Source organism: Bombus impatiens, unplaced genomic scaffold, assembly GCF_000188095.3.
Source record: "Bombus impatiens unplaced genomic scaffold, BIMP_2.2 scf_0637, whole genome shotgun sequence".
In the NCBI taxonomy this organism is placed as follows: domain Eukaryota; kingdom Metazoa; phylum Arthropoda; class Insecta; order Hymenoptera; family Apidae; genus Bombus; species Bombus impatiens.
Genome location: NT_177056.1, coordinates 2111267 through 2132233, shown reverse-complemented (window position 1 = coordinate 2132233; position 20967 = coordinate 2111267). Strand labels below are relative to the sequence as shown.

The 20967-nt window shown below is 34.3% G+C and overlaps 3 protein-coding genes and 1 long non-coding RNA gene across 4 annotated transcripts in view; 2 read left to right on the top strand and 2 right to left on the bottom strand.

Moving 5' to 3' along the window:
• The window catches only part of LOC117152061, a 19550-nt gene extending 14461 nt beyond the window's left edge, over positions 1-5089 (top strand). The window contains exon 5 of the long non-coding RNA XR_004462290.1: positions 4943-5089. This is a non-coding gene — a long non-coding RNA (uncharacterized LOC117152061). The remainder of the gene's footprint in view (positions 1-4942) is intronic.
• Positions 5090-6794: 1705 nt separating this feature from the next.
• LOC100741232 (putative uncharacterized protein DDB_G0294196) lies at positions 6795-8058 on the bottom strand. Its single transcript, XM_003491765.4, has 2 exons — positions 7196-8058; positions 6795-6917 (listed from the first exon to the last, which is right to left on the bottom strand). Exons 1-2 carry the CDS (start codon positions 8009-8011, stop codon positions 6912-6914), a joined length of 822 nt encoding a protein of 273 aa, XP_003491813.1. The 5' UTR covers positions 8012-8058; the 3' UTR covers positions 6795-6911.
• A 2887-nt stretch (positions 8059-10945) lies between these two features.
• Positions 10946-14291, bottom strand: LOC100743799. The gene is made up of 2 exons (XM_003491786.4): positions 13848-14291; positions 10946-13497 (listed from the first exon to the last, which is right to left on the bottom strand). Exons 1-2 carry the CDS (start codon positions 14012-14014, stop codon positions 11655-11657), a joined length of 2010 nt encoding a protein of 669 aa, XP_003491834.1. The 5' UTR covers positions 14015-14291; the 3' UTR covers positions 10946-11654.
• A 952-nt stretch (positions 14292-15243) lies between these two features.
• On the top strand, positions 15244-20808 carry LOC100743599. Its single transcript, XM_033322412.1, has 5 exons — positions 15244-15363; positions 16029-16226; positions 18127-18335; positions 19240-19380; positions 20251-20808. The coding sequence occupies exons 1-5, from the start codon at positions 15246-15248 to the stop codon at positions 20266-20268; spliced, it is 684 nt and encodes a 227-aa protein (XP_033178303.1). The 5' UTR covers positions 15244-15245; the 3' UTR covers positions 20269-20808.
• The last annotated feature ends 159 nt before the right edge of the window (positions 20809-20967 follow it).

Genomic DNA, 20967 nt, shown 5'->3' with positions numbered 1-20967 from the left:
CATTCTCATCGTCGTCGCTTCCGGTTCGAGCCGCTGCACCAAAGAAAACGATGCGTATCTGAAACTGGAACGAGACTTGCGGAACACGAGACAAGGAATGAGGTGAAATTGTAGAGATTTCAGCGAGATACGTGCATTCGATGGTGGTTCCATCTGGTGATGAAAATGATGGAGAAAGAAGTCGCCAAGTTTAGATGTAAATCGTTATATTTATTGTTTATCGTATGTTATTCATTACTTAGAATTTTATTTATCTACTTGCTTGCTCATTGATTGCGCGGAATAAAAATATATTGCAAATTACTATGGTTGAACGTGGAAATTAAATAACAATAGATCCTCTAAATTATTATTATAATATTAGTGTCACGTCCCAAACTACCAATAGCGCGAGTGAGCGTTTCAATTTGAGATTCAGATAAAATTTAAGAATTTGTATAGAAACCAAAATCGAGCCTCACAACCCCCACGGAATGACGTGGGGACACATGTCACATGACGACCCCTCCAAGGTCGTAAGGTAATTATAAATAAGCCTAGCGATATAGAAGATAGAGAGATAATTCCTTAGTTCAGAGTAGTTAATTCCTCAGTTGTGTGTGATTAGTTCCTCAGTTCTTGGTGATTAATTCCTTGGTTCTTGGCGATCAGTTCCACATTTCTTGGCAAGTAATGTTCATAGCGATTAGTTCTCAATTCCTTTAGCTCTTAATTTCTCAGTTACTTTGTCTTTCAATTCTTTAGTTGCTTAGTTTTACAGCTCTTAGTTTTTTTGCTCTCAATTCTTAAGTTCTTTAGTCCTTTAGTTCCTTAGCTTTTAGTTCTTTGTTTCATTAGTTCCCAGTTCTTGTCAGTTTTGTTAATCGACGTGTTTGTACCTGCCAATTTATAAATTATTGAAAATCAATCAAATTAAAATCTTGTAATTAATAAGAGTGAAAACGCATCGCGAACGATCGTAACTTCGAGTATTCGAAATCTCAACGACAATTCTGTCAATATCTAATTAGAATTAGAATAAACATTTGTTGTGGAGAATATTTGTCTAATAATATAATAGGATTAAGCGAACATTTACTTTTACCAACTTTAATCCTCTCCCGTGCCAGTATTCCTGCGCGTAGCAGGTTAGCCGAAACGTGCAGTTTAATTGCGAAACGCATTAAACATCAGACAGTGCTACCATGTAATCTAAATTCAAAAATTAACGGCAACACAACCAAAACAAACCAAACAAAAACGTAACATTAGACAATCGTACATCCTCTTTGAACAGCATAGAAAAAAGTATTGAAGATGGTAAATTCTTAGATAGAGGAGAAGATTTTTTTTTTTATTTATTTATTTAAATTTTACAATTTGTCCAGTAGGACATTTGGTAAAGTATTATAGCGGTATACTAATATATCGTGTGGGTGGCTACCCCCAGCGGGGTACCATCATCGTGTTTGTTAGGTTATGTCCTTTGTGAGATCTGGGAGGAAAAGATGGCCAACCAATTGTGATGGTTTAAGGTTAGGTTAGGAAAGTGGGAGAATTCTGAGACATAAAATCTGACATATGAAATATCGAGTATACGTGGCTGAGAAACTTCGCAACATAGCGATTCAATGACTCAATACGTATCGTGGTAGTAATAAACGATTATGCCGGAATAACTTTTAATAAATTTCTATTGACATTTACTCGAACAAACGTTCGCTTAACGAATTACCTGAAAAAAAAAAGAAACAAACAATGAGATGATTCGGTGATAATAAAATCTGGAAGAAAATTGAAATCTACATTTCACTTTCTTCTGCAAGGTTTTAAAATAGAAAAATATTTGTTCGTTCTTATCCGTTGACGGAACAAGAGAAACGAAAATCCTGGCTGATGTTTCGCTTCTATCCGCAGACTTGGTATCTTCTCGAAACAGGCAATCGAGGTTTTCGAGGCGAACGTAAGTATTTGTGCAGCTAGTCGACAGCAGGAGAAGGAAAACGACGATGACGACGACGACGACGACAGGTTGTTATTGGAACCGCGGGAATAAGATATCTTCCATCGAATAAGAAGAAAGAACACTGCCTGTACGTGCTCTGTACCGAATAGTAGAAAAGTTAACCTCTCTGTAACACCATGTGACTCGAACGTGTTCCCACTATCGATGAAAAGCTTTCGAATCGTCAGCATATTTCTCTAGGTTTTACGTTTCTTTGTGGTCATATGAAAGATTTCTCTCCTAATGATCTTACAACTTAAGATTCTAACCTTACGTTTTTCTATTGCAACCACGTTTCGTACTTTCTTCTATGCGTTTGAATAGGAAATGATATTGCGTACGGAAAAATCAACGCTTAGAAATTAAACGAATATATTACACTGTATATGCTTGTAGGAATATACGTTGGATCGTTGGATTTTCATTAGAAATGAGACATTCATAGGTACAAGTAAGGAAGAGTATAATTTCGTAAATTCAGATTTCCTGTAATTATATACTTTTCAATAAATGTTATCAAATTTTAATATCACAAGTTCGAAGGCGCTATTGAAAAGAAAAGATTGAACTTCAACTATACGTTTTGCGATATTTTACTGTCAGATTGTATTATACTGTTAGATCGTCATTGATATTTCAAATTCTAAATTAAATTTAGAATTTTATTTAATTTGATTTTAAAAATTAAATTCCAAATTAAATTTACGTAATAAATACCAATCATCGAATCGTCGCATAGGTTTAAAATTCGCCTAAAAGGTTTCCCCAAAATCCATCTAACCCCTCCAAAAATAAAAATTTCCAAATCACGAGAGGTGTCTGTAATTAGAATCCAAAAATTAGAAAAACTGATAAAAATCTTCTTAAAGTACACTCGGTTCCCTCGAAAAGAAAAATGTTAAAATTGCCAAAAGTTTCTGTAATCGGAGGACAAAATGTAAAAGTAGAAGCTTCGATTGTATCGAAACGCAAAGAGATACGATAGCTTAGTGAATTTCGCGTTATTCTTTAGCATAGAAACCTCGAGAGCGGGACAAAAGACTGCGTTCGCGTGCGTCGCTCGCAGAAAAATATAGACGCGGCACATCGTAACCTTCGTGGCCCGAATGAACGTTTAAAAATTCCACGGTTGACTATCAGACGTCGTGACCAAGCGTAAAACGATATCTTCTTGGCTGAGAATCGGCACGTTGCTCTCAGCCACTGGGAATCGAATTATGGGCATGCAAAATTCCAAGAGGTTAGTGTCTTCTGATTCACAATTTTCATCTGCCACGTACTCGCCAACCCATTCGCCGAAATCTTCTGTGTATTTTATAACGAGACTTTTTCCATTAAAATAAATTTCACAGAGACTAAAATATTTTATAAAACACAAGACTACTTTCTGATTAAACTGAATTTTTTACAAATTTTATAAAATACAATTTCGTATACCGTTTGGTTTTTCAATAAAAAAAAAAACCCGTAAAAGTTAGCAAATTTTATAAAATACGAGACTATTTTCTCGTTGAACTAAATTTCCTAACAATATCGTAAGATGCGATTTCAATAAACGTGACAGATTTTTCGCAATGTTAGCATGTTTTACGTAAGAAGAGCGATTGTTACGTAAGAGTTACTTTAAAAGGCAAAACAAGAAGGTGTTCGTGAAATACTAAATATGACCTATAGTCGAAATAACCAGAGTGCACGAACTATTCGAATTAGTACTACGATTAGTCACCCACGAGAGTATACGCATAACCTATAAAAATTTAGTTGTCGACCTTTGACCTGAAATGTGACTTATAATGAAAATTGCTTTGTGTAATCATTTTGATTGCTTTTGATTTCCCTCTTCAGTCTTGATACTCGGTCATTTTCTACGTTTTCATCGAAGCTATAATTTTCATTGAAATGATTGAAGCATAGATATTTTTATCTACTCAAGAAATTTTGATTAGGTACGTCGTTTTTTTAGTACGCAAAATCTTGAGTAAATAAAATAAAAAAATATTTATTGCATATAGCGAAACTTGAAATTTTGATAAAACCGTGTCCATCGAAGTAAAAAAATGTTTATTAGCTTTAAATTAATCTTGAAATTTTGATAGGATCGTGTAATAATTCAAAAGATCTTAATTAATAAATTTTCTCCACAAATTTCTCTTGAAATTTTGATAGGATCGTGTAGTAATTCAAAAGATCTTAATTAATAAATATTCTCTACAATTATCTCGAATCGATATTTCTTTTGATAATTCAGTATCAGCTCCCTATGCATGGAATTTTAATAAATCAAATACGTTGATTATTTCATCCTTAGAAAATTATGCATGACATTACTAATTATTCGTTCTTTACATTTCCATGGTGGATGCAGCGCTTCCATGAAATGTAGTAATGAACAAAATTATTAAATACGTGTGACTCGGCGAAACAGTAACATTTATGAAAATCATGCATGAAATGGAGAGGATCGTACGTAGGCAAAATAACTTGCAGCGAGATTCCTTCACTTATTTAGCAATATAGCTTCGTCCGAGAAAAGAAATGTTATCATACTCTTTCTACTTGTGTCTTCGTGTGCGTACGTGTAACATATAAAGTCTTATTTATACAAAACCTCAATTTACGTAAGATCTCAATTCGTCGATTAACATTAACACTTTGGCTACCACGTGGGTTATATATGACCGGCCAACGGTTTCTCCTGTGACGCCACAGTGGTCATTGATGATCGTAGCGCTCGAATTTCTTACCATTTTAAAAATTATATGAAAATTGACAGTTAGGACAGTTTTGAATATAACCGATAAATAGAAGATACTTTGAAAAAAAGTGCCTCATTGAACAATTAAACATACATCGGACCGACGATACATCGTTGGACCTGTCGACACTTCGACTTTCTCGCGACATTGTTTACAGTTCGCCCGATATCTCTTAGGCCTTTCGTCCATGATACTACCACAGAATGAGCAAGTACTGTTTACTAATATTTTTTACACGTTTCAACAATATATCCTACAGGTTTTGCTTACGACGGAATAACGAATGCGAATGGTTTGTTGACATAAACGAAGCCTTGTTATAATATGTCGCTATCGAGTGTTACCAAGGTGCCACCTAACCCCAATAAGATAAATGGTCCATTGGGTAAGAATTTATTATTATTTTGCCATTATATGCTTTGAATAATAAAAATACTGCCGTGGCGTCTTCAGTGAAGCATGTGATTTTCGCGTGGCAGTCAAAGTGTTAATGTACAATTTCTACAAAAGAGAAACGATTTAAAGTTGCATTTAAGATAATTTTAAGGAAATTTAAAATAGTTTCGCAGAACAAAAAATAGGGAAAATTTGTCTGGTCGTTCGATACGTGGCTAGCCGGAGGCGAATACGTTCCATCAAAGCCAAAGTTAAAAATATGGCATCGATTATCCATTATCTGGCGGAATTTATATTGGTAAAGAGCAGATAATGGCTCACACCTAGAACACCGCGAATAGTAATGCGTCGGATAATACATATGTATATTAATGGAAATGCATTCGTTCAACTTAATTACTCTTGATCATCCTCCTCTGCGTTCTATCGATACCCTGAACGATGCTAATCGAGATAATGTACAGAGCATTTCCAAAAAAAAAAAAAAAGAAGTATGTTACTAGATATGAAGACAGTGGGAATAATTCATGTACAAAAATCATTTAAGAAACTATCGGGTTGGCAACTAAGTAATTGCGGATTTTGTCATTAGGTGGTATTGACAAAATCAGCAATCACTTAGTTGCCAACACAATATATGAGCCACTTGTTTTCTGATTAAAGTAATTAAGCATGGTTGATATATTGATAAACATAAGATTGGAAAAAGTAAATATAAATGTAAGGGAAGCAGTTGTACAGAATTTGTAAGGAGTCAGGTATAAAACTTGCTTGCCAAATTGATTGATTTCACAAAATGAGAAGCAGAGGAAACTGATGAAATTATATAGAAATTAGGTAAATTGGATAAGTCGATCGATCAATAAACTCGCACACAACACTGTTTTGACTCAAAACTTCAAAAATTTCAGAATGTCATCTACTTTAGTCTATGAAAGGCTTGCATAACTTAAATCATGTAACTTGTTTGTCAAATGACGAATAAATAAATGTTACATTAAAAATACATTAGTAACTTTAACAGCCTTAAATGTAAATAAAATATTGATTGTGGGATTTTAACTAAGAACAACAATATAAATATCCTCCACAATTTTTTAACACGCTGTAGATGATGTCATTGGCTCCATTAGCGACCAGTGGCATTCAGGGCACTTTAGCATTCCCTTAGAAGATTCCATAGTCCATTTGCTTGAACGTAACGTGATAAATTGTCGAAGATTCGTTGATGAATCTAACGACGACGATCGATTCTTCGTGTTATAAGTGATTCGAAATATTCTCGAGTTTGGTAAATGAATCTTGCTCGTGGCTGTCATCCTAGCGAATTCTAATTATTATGATTGCCCAGTGAGTGGAAAATCGATCTGTGGCTCGGTTTACGAAGAATTTCATAAGTTAGCTCGTATGAAGGCTGCTGATGATATGATGTCGTTCCTGAATTGGTAGCATGAATTTACAGTAGTTACAAACAGTATTTACACGCTGTTATTTTCATTGGAGACCATTTACATGCTAATTACTTAGGACCAGATATATTAAAGTTCGTCTCGTTTAATGGTACTTTTATGTGACTAAATGTGATTAAATTTGGTGAGGTAAATTTTAGGCAACCGGTAGATCTGGTAGTTATTTGGAAAGAGAAATCAAGACGTGTGTATGTTTCTTCAAATTTTATTCATATTTTTCACAATCGTACATTTTCTCTCATTTTTGATCTTCTTAACTACTCTAGGTCCAGCTCTGGTGGTAACCCCTTCTGCTAGGTGCACAGATCACATCTGAAAAAAGACAAAATTTGACTTAATTGATCACCTCATCCAGAGAAATCGAAAATCCTATCACAAAAATACTGATCAAGCCCTGAATACTTATACAAATTTACGTTTTTATAAACACAGCTGAAGAAATGAACGGAAACCAAAACAGAAGCTTTCTCACTCAGTGGATACCAATAGCACTGCATAATATTAAAATAGTTCAATACCGTTAGAGTAATATTGTTTGTACCAACATTGCTAAAGCATTGCTAAGAGTATCGCCAAATACTTCAACTTACATGATGATGCATACGATGGGTCATGGGAACCATATGGCGGCCCATACTTCTCTCCTTATAGATCCTCATAGCAGGCTCCATGAAGACAGCCGAGGCCAAAGTAGGAACTTGCTGTTTAGTGCAGCTGCACTGCATAATACTCTGTTGACATTGTTGACACTGAGGTACCTTGACATAAGTGGCCACAGGTTCAGGTTCAGTAATCATCATAACAGGCTTGGGGGGAACCACCATCATTTGTTCCTCGTACGCAGGCCTAACAGGCTCCTTCTCTATTTTAGGGGCCACGATCTTCTCTGGTTTAGGTTCAGGCTTCACAATCTTCTCTTTGATAATAGTTTCAACCACTGGTTTCACAGGTTTCTCTTCTTTTGGTGGTTGAATGATGTTGACGTTGGTTTGAGAAGGTGGACAAGGTTGAGGCTGTTGGATGAATTTCAAGGAAGTTTGAGCAGGAGGTTGAATCACATTGAGGGTTTGAACTGGCTGAGGAGCAGGTTGGATGCTGAAAGTTTGAACTGATTGAGGGACAGCTTGGATATTGAGTGTTTGCACTCGTTGGGGTACTTGCTGAATGTTCAACGTTTGAACAGGCTGAGGAGCAGCTTGGATGCTATAAGTTTGTGCTTGAGGTACCATGCTACCTGAATCCAGACAGATGACTGATTTCTTGGATCTAGCCTGGTCGTCTTCTTCTGTCTTGTCGATCTTCAGATTATGGCCTTCGTCCAGTGATTTCTCGTTGATGTTCGTTGGAACTGCCTGGGCCAGAGACAGACCCAAGAAGAAGAGGAAGAAAGCAACTTTGGAATTCATTTTTTTAGTTGGATTGTTCTTCGAAGTCGAACTGTGAGGATCCTGATGAGGAGCTCGGTTTTTATAGGGATTTGGTGAAATACAGTGACCTGGTTTTATTTAGGAAGCACGCGTATATACGCAATGGTGCTGAGTGAGCGTAATTTGAAGGTATTGAGCCACTTTGTTGACGCGATAGTGGATTATTGGTTTGTCGGCGTGTTACCATGCGTGAAACGGTTCCGCGAAACTTTCCAAGATAGAGAATTTCTTGTATTAAGTTGCTTTACAAGCATTTTATAAAGTATGCGGCAATATGCAAATTATACGATATTTTTGGAAATACAAGACAGAAAAAAAAGATAATTTCTCCAATTTCTTTAGTTTCTTTAACTCTCTAAATTTCTTTAGAGCTTTTCACTTCCTCAATTTCTTAAATTTATTCAATTACTTTACATTTTGCAATCTTTTTAAATATCTACAGTTTTGTGCAATTTCTCTATTTTTGTAAATTGCATTTTTTTCTAAATTCATAGCTTTAAAATAGCGTTAGTGACCAGCAATGTGTAATAAATGACTCGTATAAGTGTAAGTAACAGGGTGTCGGTTAATTTTATTCGAAGCAACGCCTATTTGATCGAGGTTAGACCTTCGAGAACAAAAGATCGAAGTTTAGCTGGAAAGGAACATTAACTCGGTATCTTTTACGGAATTCTACTTGCAGAAAAAAATTTTTCAAATTTTGAACATAAAAATAACGGTACGTGCGTCAGATCTTGGTACCATTTTAAATTAACGGAACAGTATGTTTGACGATGATAAAATTCATAAATTTATTGTTATGACCGTAGAAGCTTTAAACGATCGACTGTCATTTTGAACGTTAAACGATTGATTGACGTATTTTTACGATTTAAATCAAACGCAAATTAATTAAAAAAAACACAAGTTAATTATTTTATTCATTTTTTATTATATTATTCGCAGACAAAATGGACGATTCTTCACTAGGCTTTCTCGGTTACTTTATTTCTGTCTGGTTTTGTTAATGCATATAATAGATCAAAGGGTTAATATTCATAGTTGTTGCGTAGCCGTGTGTTTGAGAATAATACGGAAACATCGGATGCAGTGACATTACGTTTTACTGCAAGAACATGTAACTCGATAAATAAACTCGATTAAGAAACACGATTAATAAACTCGATTTCGTCATCGTCATGGTTACGATGATTATTGTTATTATTGCATAATGTTTCCAAAATAAGAATGCATGTTGCATACAGGTTGAACAATATTATTCAGCTGATATTCGTTTCGTAATTGAGAAACAGTAGTGAGATATTTCGTCAAGATCACGCGTTCGTATTTATGATTTAAACAAATAAAATAAAAGGAAGAATATCGGGAGAAGTATCATTTCGTCATTTTATTTATCCTACGGATATTACATAAGAGTGAAACTTGTATCTTCGTTTAATTTTATTTATTCCCAAGCTATATATACAGGGTGATTGGTAACTGGTGGTACAAGCGGAAAGGGGGTGATTCTACGCGAAAAAAGAAATCGAAAATATAGAATAAAAATTTTTCGTTCGAGGTCACTAGATGGCATTGACAAAATCCGCAATCACTTAGTTGCCAAACCAATATACTACAAAAAAAGAAGAGAAAGGAATGAAATTTGCTAGCTTGAAAGAACCCATTCTCTGCCAGTTTATTTTTCACAATACACCGATCCTTCTACGGGAAAAGGGGAAAAACTCATTTCACTGACCATTTTCCTCCGACGTCCAAAGTTGAATCAAACCAAGGTTACACGAAACCCTAACCTGCTTTGTAATTCTCCTCAGGAGTCTCTCTTTTTCCTCTTCAATGATCGAATTGTTTCTTCCCCGTCGGTTTGAAGAGAGAATACGTTTTAATCTCAAAGCAGTGCCTTCTCTCTTCTTCCAAGAATCACTGTACTTCTTCCTCCTCTTTGATTAGAACACACCATTGTAGGAGAGCTTCATGGAAAGTTATATATATATATATATATATATATATATATATAGTAGAGTGCACGGCGTAACGAGATCGTAAAAATAAAAATCGAGTAAAAGTAATAGTACTTTACTTTCCTGCTTCCGTTTTACGTTGCATTGGTAGATTCCTGTTACCTGTTGTTGTTTTACTACCTTTGGTGCCTTCTTGCAATTTCTTTTCTAATGTGTTCCTTAGCACATTTTTCATTGAATTGTTCCTTTGGATGCCTTTTTATTATCGGGATTCACTTTTTGCCGTTTTCGCACTCCTTTTCCTATTTTATTTCCTAACTACTTTATTTAAAATGATGCTTCAGAATATCGTCTAACTGGAGTTTTCTCAACTGTAGCAGCCTAATTTTTAGGTTAGGTTTTCAAAGAAATGCGTTCTTTTATTATACAATATTCTATAAGAAGAGAGATCTCTTTTGATCTCATTACAAAACGTAATTCTTTTACTTAAAATGATATTTTAGAACATATGTTTTTTAATTATTTTTAATTATTATCATTCTAATTTGGAGGTTAGTTCTACAGAAAATGAATCGTTTCTTATCGCGGTGATAAGTAATCTTTTTAAGATTAAAGTGGCTGTTCACATCTGATATAGAAAAATTTATTTTCTTGCACTGTTTAAAACGAACATTGTAACGATCGAATGCCCCAGTCGAATATTTACTGTATCGAGAATTTTTCGCGCATCAGAAAACGCGTACATTAAAATTTCATGAATACGAGTATCCCGGAAGATTTTTATTCAAATATCTGGCGAGTTTCACGATGTGGTAGATAAAAAACGATGAAGATATTCTGCAATTTTGTTTACCAAATATTGGCGATACATTTCACTAATTTCCATTTTTAGTCCAACCTTTCAAGCTATTATTCCAAACAATACGTAACACAAAAATAAATAAGAGAATAAATGTTGCAAGAGAAAAACACCTTCCAAGAATTTATTCCATCAAAAGCGACTCTTCAAATTCTCATCTAACAATCACATTATTCACTAGCTTCTGTATAAATAATTCCCTAGAATCTAAACTACATAATGAAGATACGAAGAAGTATACAGGATGTTTCACATATGGTATAATTTAATGGGTAAAATATTCTTATCACAATACAAATTTCATAGAAATATTTTGTACAAAAGTTAGATAGTTTCTAATATTTTTATTCTGCTCGTAAAGCCAACAATTTGGCATATTTTATTTCGCGTAACAAATAAAATCTCGAGATCAATAACGAATAATGTTTTTATAAACATGGAAACAATTATTCGTCATTTTTAATTAAGTAACTTCGTTTTTTATTCGCAGCTTTTACTCGAACATGACTCGAGTAAAATTGTTTTCAAATAACTTTCAAATAAAGCGCACGAATAAAACGAACTTGCCCAAGAATTATAACTAATTTCTTGAATAAAATTTTATCTAGATGATTGTTAAATAATTAATCGCCTTTTATTAAATATTTATATATGGAAAAATTCCTCAAATAAAATTTCATTCGAACCATAGAATTCTTCGAATAAAATTTTATTCGAATTCTGAAAAAATTCTTCGAACAAATTTATTTTTATTCCAGTCTTCTTTAATAGTGTTCCATTCTAACCGATTATCGTTTCCAAACTATCAAACACCACTCATAGTCTCTATCGTGCTTTCTTCAGACACATCGTCATCTCCTATCGTCTCCATTTGCATCAATCTAGTCTTCGGGGAATCTTCGCCCAAGGACCTGTTCCCCGAGAATCCATTCTTGTCCCTAGAATTATTATCTTCGCTCGTGATGTCTCCTTTCCTCTTAATCTCTTGCTGCTGCATCGCATCGCGAGATTCCAGTTGTTCATTACCCTGATAACTGTCATCCATCTGCTCCACCATCTCAGCTCCCATCTGCTCGCCATTTTCATCGATCTCGTAAGACTCCTGATCTTCATGTTTCTCCAATTGCTTCTCCCATCTGCTACTATTAACAATCTCAACGCCATCTCCAACAACCTTCTGCGTCGTCCTGAACACGTTCAACTCCCCTGGAATATCGTAGGAACTGTGTTTTACTTCTGGAGCATAGATCTGTCTGCTATCATCTGATGTCTGAGTCCTTTGAGATTGGACAAATTGGGACCGTACTACTTTTGGTTCTCTTTCATAAGGAATTCTAGGATTTCCCATTGCAGATTGTTGGTTGGACTGAATTTTAGGATATTGGGTATGTTCAGCTTTGGAATATTGGTTGGTTTGAGCTTTGGAATATTGGTTGGTTTGAGCTTTGAAATATTGGTTAGATTCAGGTTTGAAATATTGCATAGGTTCAGGTTTGGTATATTGGACAGGTTCAGGTTTGGTATATTGGACAGGTTCAGGTTTGGTATAGTGGACAGGTTCAGGTTTTGAATATCGGATAGGTTCAGGCGTGATATATGGGCTAGGTTGAACTTTAGAATACTGGTTAAATTCAGTTTTAGGATATTGGATAGTTTCAGTTTTGAAATGCTGGTTAGGTTGAACTTTGAAATATTGATTAACTTGAGTTTTAGAACTAGATTGACTCATAGGATTGCCGTGTATAAAGGAATCACTAAAATACCTATCAGACCTAGAGCTCATTCCAAAATCCTTCTTCGATCTAAAATTTCCCAAATCTGCATTATCAGATGACAGGCTGGATGGTCTTCTGATATGATTGAAATAAGGTTCGTTATTGGAACCAGGCAAATATTTACCCATTCCAAAATCCTTCTTCGTCCCAAAATTCCTGAAATATTCTTCATTACTGATTGACAGACCTGAAGGTCTTCTGAAATTATTAGATGAAGGCTCGTTATTAAAGCTCGTCTCAAAGTCCTTCCTCGCTCCAAAATTTGAAGGTTTCTTTGGATGACCAAAATCAGATTGACTACTAGACAAGCCATAATCCCCAAAATACTTGTCAGGTCCTGTGCTCACGCTAAACTCCTTCCCCGCTCCAAGGTTCCTCAAATCTTCTTCATCATTAGCTAAGGCACTTGATTGTCTTTTGAAATTATTCATAGAAGACTCACTATTGGTCAGGCCATAATCCGCATACAATTTGCTTGAAGGTACCAAGTCAGATTGGTCTTTGATGAGGTCATAGAAATTAGGCTTTCTGTATGGTGTTCTATTTGGAGTTCTTGAAACTGGGAAATGAGATTGATACGAGGATGCTGGATTATTTATACTGTGAATAGAGGTGGTTTGCGAAGGAGCCACGTCAAAATCGAAATCTCGTCCGATGGTAAAGGGATTCTCGCGTTTGCAGGTGGCTGTTGATTTAGTGACAGGTGGGGTCCCTCTGCTTCTGATGGCTCTATCATACGAGGCTCTATCGTATGGGTCATTGAATGGAGAATTGTAGGGTTGCTGGAAGATTGGGTTACGTCTAAATGGTTCGCTGCTCTGCCAAGGACTGCTTTCTGGCTCGAGTCCATGATACTCTCTTCTGGACGTGTCCCTAGAAATTTAGGGTCAATTCTAACGTTTCAGCGTCAATTAAAATAAATTGGGAGTTGTAAGGTAAAAAATATTTTTATGGTGAAAGGTCTAAATTCTTTCAAATTTTCGTCGATCTCTTGGAATTCAAAATTTAAAGGATTCTTTAAATTTTTGTTAAAACGAAAGTTGTTTTAGATAATTTTTTCTTGCAAAACCAATAATAACGGATTAATTTTCATGGTAGAGTCTATCGCTCATTCATTTTTCGGTAAAATGGAAATGGAATTTCCTAAAATTTTCAAGAATTTCAAACAGTTTGATATTTATAAGCTGATGAAATTAAGAAACGCGAAGAATTCGAATTCTCACCATGAAACCAGGGTGTCTGGTCGTTCTCGACGACACGAGGGGCAGGAAGCATGCCTCAGATTTCTCGTTTGTTCTTCTTCGTCCCACCTTCGTAACTGTGGCGATCCAGAGATCGCATTCAACAACAGACAAAGTAGAAGAAGTCGTCTAAAAGATCGTTCGAACATGCTTATATGGTTATTAAAGATCAGACCTCGTCGAGACGCTTTTATAAGCTACAAACGCGACCAGGACATATACTTCCTCTTTGTTGCGTCAGAATCTCGTGTTTCCTTTACGTGGCCGGAAATGAAGATGCATTAATGATTTACTGGTTCGTGTTAGCCTTGATCTCCTTTTCCCTGAGTAACATCAACATTATGATGATGCAATAGCATAAACGTTGAAATACTATTATTATTAAATATTATTATCGTTATTATTATTATTATTATTATATGTTGTACAAAAAATAAATATTCGTTTTAAAGCTATCCTCTTCCTGCCATAATTAGGATATTTTTTAAACACATTTCACTCATTGTACGTCAGTTTCTGGACAATTTCTTGTCAATCGTTTAACTTTCTTTCTACGAATTTATTAAAAATACCATAAATTTAACATATTTAACGTTGATAAGAATAATTATTCCGACGGTCTATTACACAATAAATGACAAATATTCTTGCCATTTTCTGAATAAGAATTATAAATATTATGGATTCCCGTAACGTTCGACCGATTTCATTGCAAATTGTAAATTTGAGTAAATATGGAAGAAAGTGGGGGAACTGAAATTCAGTCTGATATATGAGACGTCATCAAAGTGAAATAATAATAAATAATCCGATTATTTATTGTTATGTTACGCGCAATGTTTCTCTGTTGTTGACAAAAGTGATTGGAGTGAAATACGAGCTGCCCCTAGTTCTCGTTCCACGAATATTTGCATATGTATTTCCAACTAATTTCACACGCGTCGTACAAGCTGTACCTTTTCTTCTTACTAAACCGTCTTCCTGTTCCCCTCAATTTTCACTTTGATCAGGTTAGAAAATTCTTCTTTGATTAGAAAACAGTCCGTAACAATGTAATGAGAATAATTTCAAAAATAAATTTACTTTATAATAATTGACAATAATAACTAAAAGTAGATGAAACTCGTCCATACATTCCTCTTTCTATTTTATTTCACTTAGAATATAATCTATAGGGAGAAACAATAGAAAATAGGAAAATTTTGAAATTGGAATTGTCGGAATTTCTTGGAAAATTATTCTAAAAAAAAAACTCTCGAAATAACGAATCATTACGTTCCCAAATTTTAAGTTCTGGTTTCTCAATCATCGAACTAGTGTTAAGTATCTAGTTACTTTTAAGTACCTAGTTACTTTTTCAAGGATCCTTCACAATCGCAGATGGCGCTACGAATGTTCATCCATCGAATGTTTCTTCGCAGACAGGACACAGACGATGACATAATATCGAAGAAATCACTACAATCAGTCAAGCAGATCATCAACTTTCTGAAAGAACGTAAGGAATTGTGAATTTACAAAGCAAATTTACTGCTAATTAAATTGTAATTATTCGAACGATACATCTTTATTCTTTATTTCCAATACTGTTAATTCTACCGTATAAAAGCTAAATACCGTAACTTCTACTATAAAAGTTAAATGCCATAAATTCTACCCTTAAAACTAAATGCCATAAATTCTATCACAAAGGCTACATAACATTTTCTTGCTGTTATTAACGCACAAAATTTTTTATTAAAATAATGAACACTGTTTTGATACCATAATTGATTAAAAATTATATACACAGGTTGGTTGGTAACTGGTGGTACAAACAGAAAGGGGGTGATTCTACGCGAAAAAAGAAGTCGAAAATATAGAATAAAAATTTTTTTTTTTAATTTTTTCATCGAGACAACGATCTACAGTGGGATCCGTTATAACGTACCGCACGCGTACCGAGCGAAAATTCAAAGTGGATTTTCTCGAGAACAAAGTCTCGGACGAAAAATTGTTATTCTATATTTTCGACTTCTTTTTTCGCCTAGAATCACCCCCTTTCCGCTTGTACCACCAGTTACCAACCACCCTGTATATTTATTTTCGTTTTCTTCCGTAACGCAGTCTGACGTGGTTAGGTTAATTAAAGACTCACAAAACTGCTTTCTGTCTGATTTCAAGATGCTAGAGAGGAAGGGCTATTTCGACGCGCTGGTCGTCGCGATCTTAGAAGACGAATTCTGAACTCGTTGAAGAAAGGCGAGAAACCTCATTTAGGGAACAACGACGCGGCTCTGGAATGCGCAGCCGCGTTGCAACTTTTTTTAATCCATTTGAAGAAACCTGTGATGCCTCAGCACGTTCAACAACTTCTTCTTGGTAGACAAAAGAGTCCTACGTCTTCTTTTAATTGAAAAGATTACCAGGGGAATTGCGAGTCAAATTAACTTTGCCATTTTTTCTTTCCCTTTTTTTCGTTTATTGTTTTTTAAATTGTTTTAAAGACGTTTATTGTCTTTTAAATAAATTTTAGGAGATTCTGAACATTGAAAGATTCCTTCAGTGATTTGGGAAGTTTTATCTAATTTCGTGAGGTTTTAGTTTCTTTAGAAAAAATCTCTAAAGTGATTGTGATTTTTCGCCTAATTATTAAAGTGAATTAAACAATTGAAGAATTCCGTATAACAGTTCATACAATTATTCACTAACATACAAGATAGAACTTTTGAAAAAGCACTTTGGCATTTTAATTACTGAATGGATTAAAAAAATTGAAAATTCTTTGAATAATAGTAAATGCAACTATACGTTAATTAGTAAAATTTCATAGAATTAACATTTTTATCCTATAGAGAAGAATACTGAATAATTAAAATCTGTTTTTATTCTTCATCAACGAAAATTCTTTAGAGATCTAATCGAAGTAGGATTTACGTTTTATTCTCATAAGCATACAATTTCTTTCTTATATTTGAATTTTCCTTGTGTTTCCTTCCTTCTTTAATTAAAAACCACCCTGGCTTCTAACTGTTACGATCTCTATTTAAGCATCGTAAAAAAGGAAGTTAACTGGTGGGGAATCCTATTACGAAGATCACGAAATCTCAAGCGGCGATTTTTCTCTGAATTTAAAAATTTATTTACTTTATATTTGGACAAACATTTTTATTAAATCCATTGAGAAATAATTAAGAATCTGTAGGAATCTAAAGAAAAATATAAGATCTATAGAAATCTGAAGAAAGATACGAAATCTACCTATCTGTTTGTCCAATAGAAATTAAAATCCCTAGAAATCTAGAGAAGATTGTGTTATCTACGGAAACAGAAAGAAAAAATATAAAATCTAATCATGTCTATGTCGGATAAAAACTAAAATCTCTAATAACTCAATGAATGTTATAATATTTAGTTTATCTTCATATCCAATAAAAATTAAAATCCCTAGAAAAAAGGTTTGCCAATTTATATATCATATGTTTATGTTCCCTCTCACTTTCACATGAAATTACTCTTACTTAAACAAATCCATGAAACGCGGCATATCTGTTTGCGATCTAGCCAAACGATACGAATCATCGATTAAATTAACGAGTCCAGCCATCATAGCGTTAAGTAATAATTCCTCGCGTTACCTAACCGCAGATATTTGGAAACAATATGCACTCGTGTTCCCCTCCTGACATGGTTTCGAATGACCACGTTTCGACACGATATTCTACGCTATAAAAGATCCTGATACGTGATACGTGCTGGTAATTAAAACCGACTGACGCTCGTTATAGAAACAAACGAGAATTACCAAACTGCCTATCCGCGAAATTTTATTGTTATATCACGTTTCATTTCCTCTTCTCTCTTCTGTGTAATTTGTAGCAGTACTTTTATTTAGATATAATTGAAATAATGATTTTTGTTTTATTTTTTGAGAATTTTACTTTCTTGAAATGTACGATTATCGTATTTTATAGAGAAAGATATTTGTAACTTATAAAATCCATATCTTGGTAATACAAAGATCTAAGTGAATAACTTCAAGCGTACCACCTAACTAATATATAACTAGAATATAACTAGAACGAGCGTTACCAACGTTAGGTACAAATATTTAATTTTTATTTTTCTCAACTTGGTCATTCGCAGATAGAATTTGTCTATTTAAGAAAATAAATAAATAAAAATTCATAATTCCTTTTCTTCGCATATAAAAGTATTTATCTGCATACGAGCATCGAAATAAAAAGAACCAATGACTGAATGATAATTTTTCGTAAAACAGCTGACAATCCCGGAGTGACTGCGCACATGATCGCCAAGGATGCACTAGGATTGATACGACAAGACGTCGGTGGTCGTCACGGAGAGCTTCTAGCCGGCCTTCTTGATTTACTCAGACACTTGACACTCTCTGGCCCTCCATCCGAAAGATCAGAGCTTCGTGGATCACCGCTTCCAATCGCACTTCTTCCAGTCTTTTTTACTTTGACGGTAAATCATTCTCGACACGATCGAATGAATAGAAATCAAAATTGTTATACTACGTAAAGATCAGATTCTATTTTACGATTTCCCTAAATTTGTTAAATTATCGAAACTATGATTTATAAGGTTAGATTCGTTTCCATTGTTTGACTACATTGTTAAGGCTAGACTATGGATGTTCATGCAAATTCATATTTTTTTTAAATTTAATTATTAACACTAGAAATACTGCACTAAAACACTAGGGAATTCCATGTTATGCAGTGCATTTTTGGTACTATTAATCCAACTGGGACCATGATCCCTAAATGAGCGTTGGCACATTTATAAAATTGTAAACCCAGTCGTTTTCACTGGTGTGGTAGGTTCCGGTGTTGAGAGCAGACTGTGCATGTTTATGCAGATTCACATTTTTTAAAAATTTAATTATCAACACTAGAACTACTGCACTAAAACACTAGGGAATTCCATGTTATGCAGTACATTTTTGGTACTGTTTACCCAACTGGGACCATGATCCCTAAATGAGCGTTGGCACATTTATAAAATTGTAAACTCAGTCGTTTTCACTGGTGTGGTAGGTTCCAGTGTTGAGAGCAGACTGTGCATGTTTATGCACATTCATATTTTTACGGGGCACCTTATGTTACTTATATGACGTTAACTGGCCCAATCGAAACCGGTATCAGCTTCCTCTTTGTGAATATATGTATAGATATACACGTACATAACGCTCCTTTGTTATAGCGTATTCGCAATTTTTTCGAGGCTGTGCAATTCTTGAGATCCCTTCGAGCGGAATGGATCGTTGATTCGGTTTAACCCAAAGAACAGAAACAGCCACGAAACGAATCACGATGCAGATCGACAAGGATTTTAACGCGATTGATCGATCGTTTTGCTGTTACAGCCGGCCGATCTGGTGAAATGGAAGCAAGTGGCCGCCAGATTCAACGAATTAATTACCGAGGCCCCCGAGCAACTGCAGCTGAATGAAAATCGATCGTGCGAAATGGAATCCGCCAGGCTATCCGTCGAGAACACGGACAACGTAAGAAACAGAAACTTTCTTAAGGTTTAGAAAAGATTAATAACGATCTTGCAAGCAATCTCAAACGTGATTCTTCTTCATCTAACGGGAGAATTTATTTTTGATGAGAAATCAAATAGATATATATGAGAGAGGAGAAATTTTCGTGAAGAGGTCAGCTTTTCTTTCTTATTTGATGGAAAGAAAATTGTGGTTAAGAATGTGGTAGAGATAAAAGGTTCTTTCAGTAGATTGAAAAGATGGTAATATATTTGAGAGAATCCAAATATAATATTGTGGAGGATTCGAAGCTAACTTAAATTTAAAACGAGTTTTACTGAAACATAGTCTAAGAATAAACTAAATTCAGACCTAACCTAAACCGAGTCGATGCTAAACTTAATTTTAATCTAAGTTAGACGTGAAACATATTCAATGCAAATCTAACCTAAATTTAAATGAAATTCAATTCAAACCTGTCTCTAAGCTAAATCAGTTCAATCCAAAACTAATCTAAATCCAGAATAAATTCAATTTAAAGTTAACCTAAATTATCAAACTAAGTTCGATCGAAATCTAGCGAAAAGTAACATAAATTATCAAACTTAATCTGAATTAAATTCAATTCGAATTCTACCTTAAATCTGAATTCAGTTGAAACCTAACCTAAACTTAATACTATTATGCTATGTCTATAATTGAGCGCTTCTTATAATCTAGAAATGGTTAATATAAAGCAGATAAAGGAAAAAGAAGAAGGATAAATAAAAAGTGCCATTATTCCAATATCGTTTCTTTACTGTAGAATAATTTTTTGCGTGAAAGAATTCGCTGAAGCACAGCCACGATTTTAATAACAAATTTACACAAATGTCTCTTTTACCGTTTTAGGTTAGGTTGGGGAGATAACTAGGATTCTTGCTGTGCCGTTGCATGGCCCGCCGGCAAGTAGACTTCATCCAGTAATTTCCAATTCGAATCGAAGCAGCATACAAATGTAATTCTTTCGTATAAATGTAAGAGAATTGTGTAAATTACTCGTACTTCCGTTCAACCGATGACAATCACAGAAACCTACATTTTCACCTAAATTATTTCTTCTTCTTTTTTTTCTTTTTTTTCGAAAAAAAGCAACTATTATAATTTCATTTTTTTTTTTTACCATTTATAGTTTACAGTGAAAAAATCTCTGGTTCATGTGTAATGGGATAAAAATTGAAATACATATACGTTACTTTAAAAATATTGTAACGATTTGGAGAAGTCTTATGTATTTAGATTAGACATTGTTACTTTGTACTTGTTTGTTTAGAAATATACAGAAATATACACACATTGTGCATAGTAGAAGTTTAATTGTAACGTCGGTCTATGTAAAGAAATGCCTTGCCTTGTAATGCTTTTTATAGTTACGCTGCGATTAACAATAACAATCATCAAACTATTGTACGTACTTTCTATCAAACAATATTCACTTTTTATTCGGAAACTACGAGGAAAAATTAAAATAAGTATTCAATGAGTCATGGTTTGTCTCGTGTTTGAAGAACCATTCAATTTCTAGAATTCAAATGAAATATTCAAATAAATATTCAATGGGTCTTGATC

Bases quoted from the DNA above. Each gene is read 5' to 3' on its own strand.
- LOC100741232 (XM_003491765.4), bottom strand. From the start codon at position 8,011: ATGAATTCCAAAGTTGCTTTCTTCCTCTTCTTCTTGGGTCTGTCTCTG.
- LOC100743799 (XM_003491786.4), bottom strand. From the start codon at position 14,014: ATGTTCGAACGATCTTTTAGACGACTTCTTCTACTTTGTCTGTTGTTG. The intron at 13,498-13,847 runs GTGAGAATTCGA...CTAAATTTCTAG, and splicing joins CCAGACACCCTGGTTTCATG to GGACACGTCCAGAAGAGAGT.
- LOC100743599 (XM_033322412.1), top strand. From the start codon at position 15,246: ATGGCGCTACGAATGTTCATCCATCGAATGTTTCTTCGCAGACAGGAC. The intron at 16,227-18,126 runs GTAGACAAAAGA...TTCGTAAAACAG, and splicing joins CGTTCAACAACTTCTTCTTG to CTGACAATCCCGGAGTGACT. The intron at 18,336-19,239 runs GTAAATCATTCT...TTGCTGTTACAG, and splicing joins CAGTCTTTTTTACTTTGACG to CCGGCCGATCTGGTGAAATG.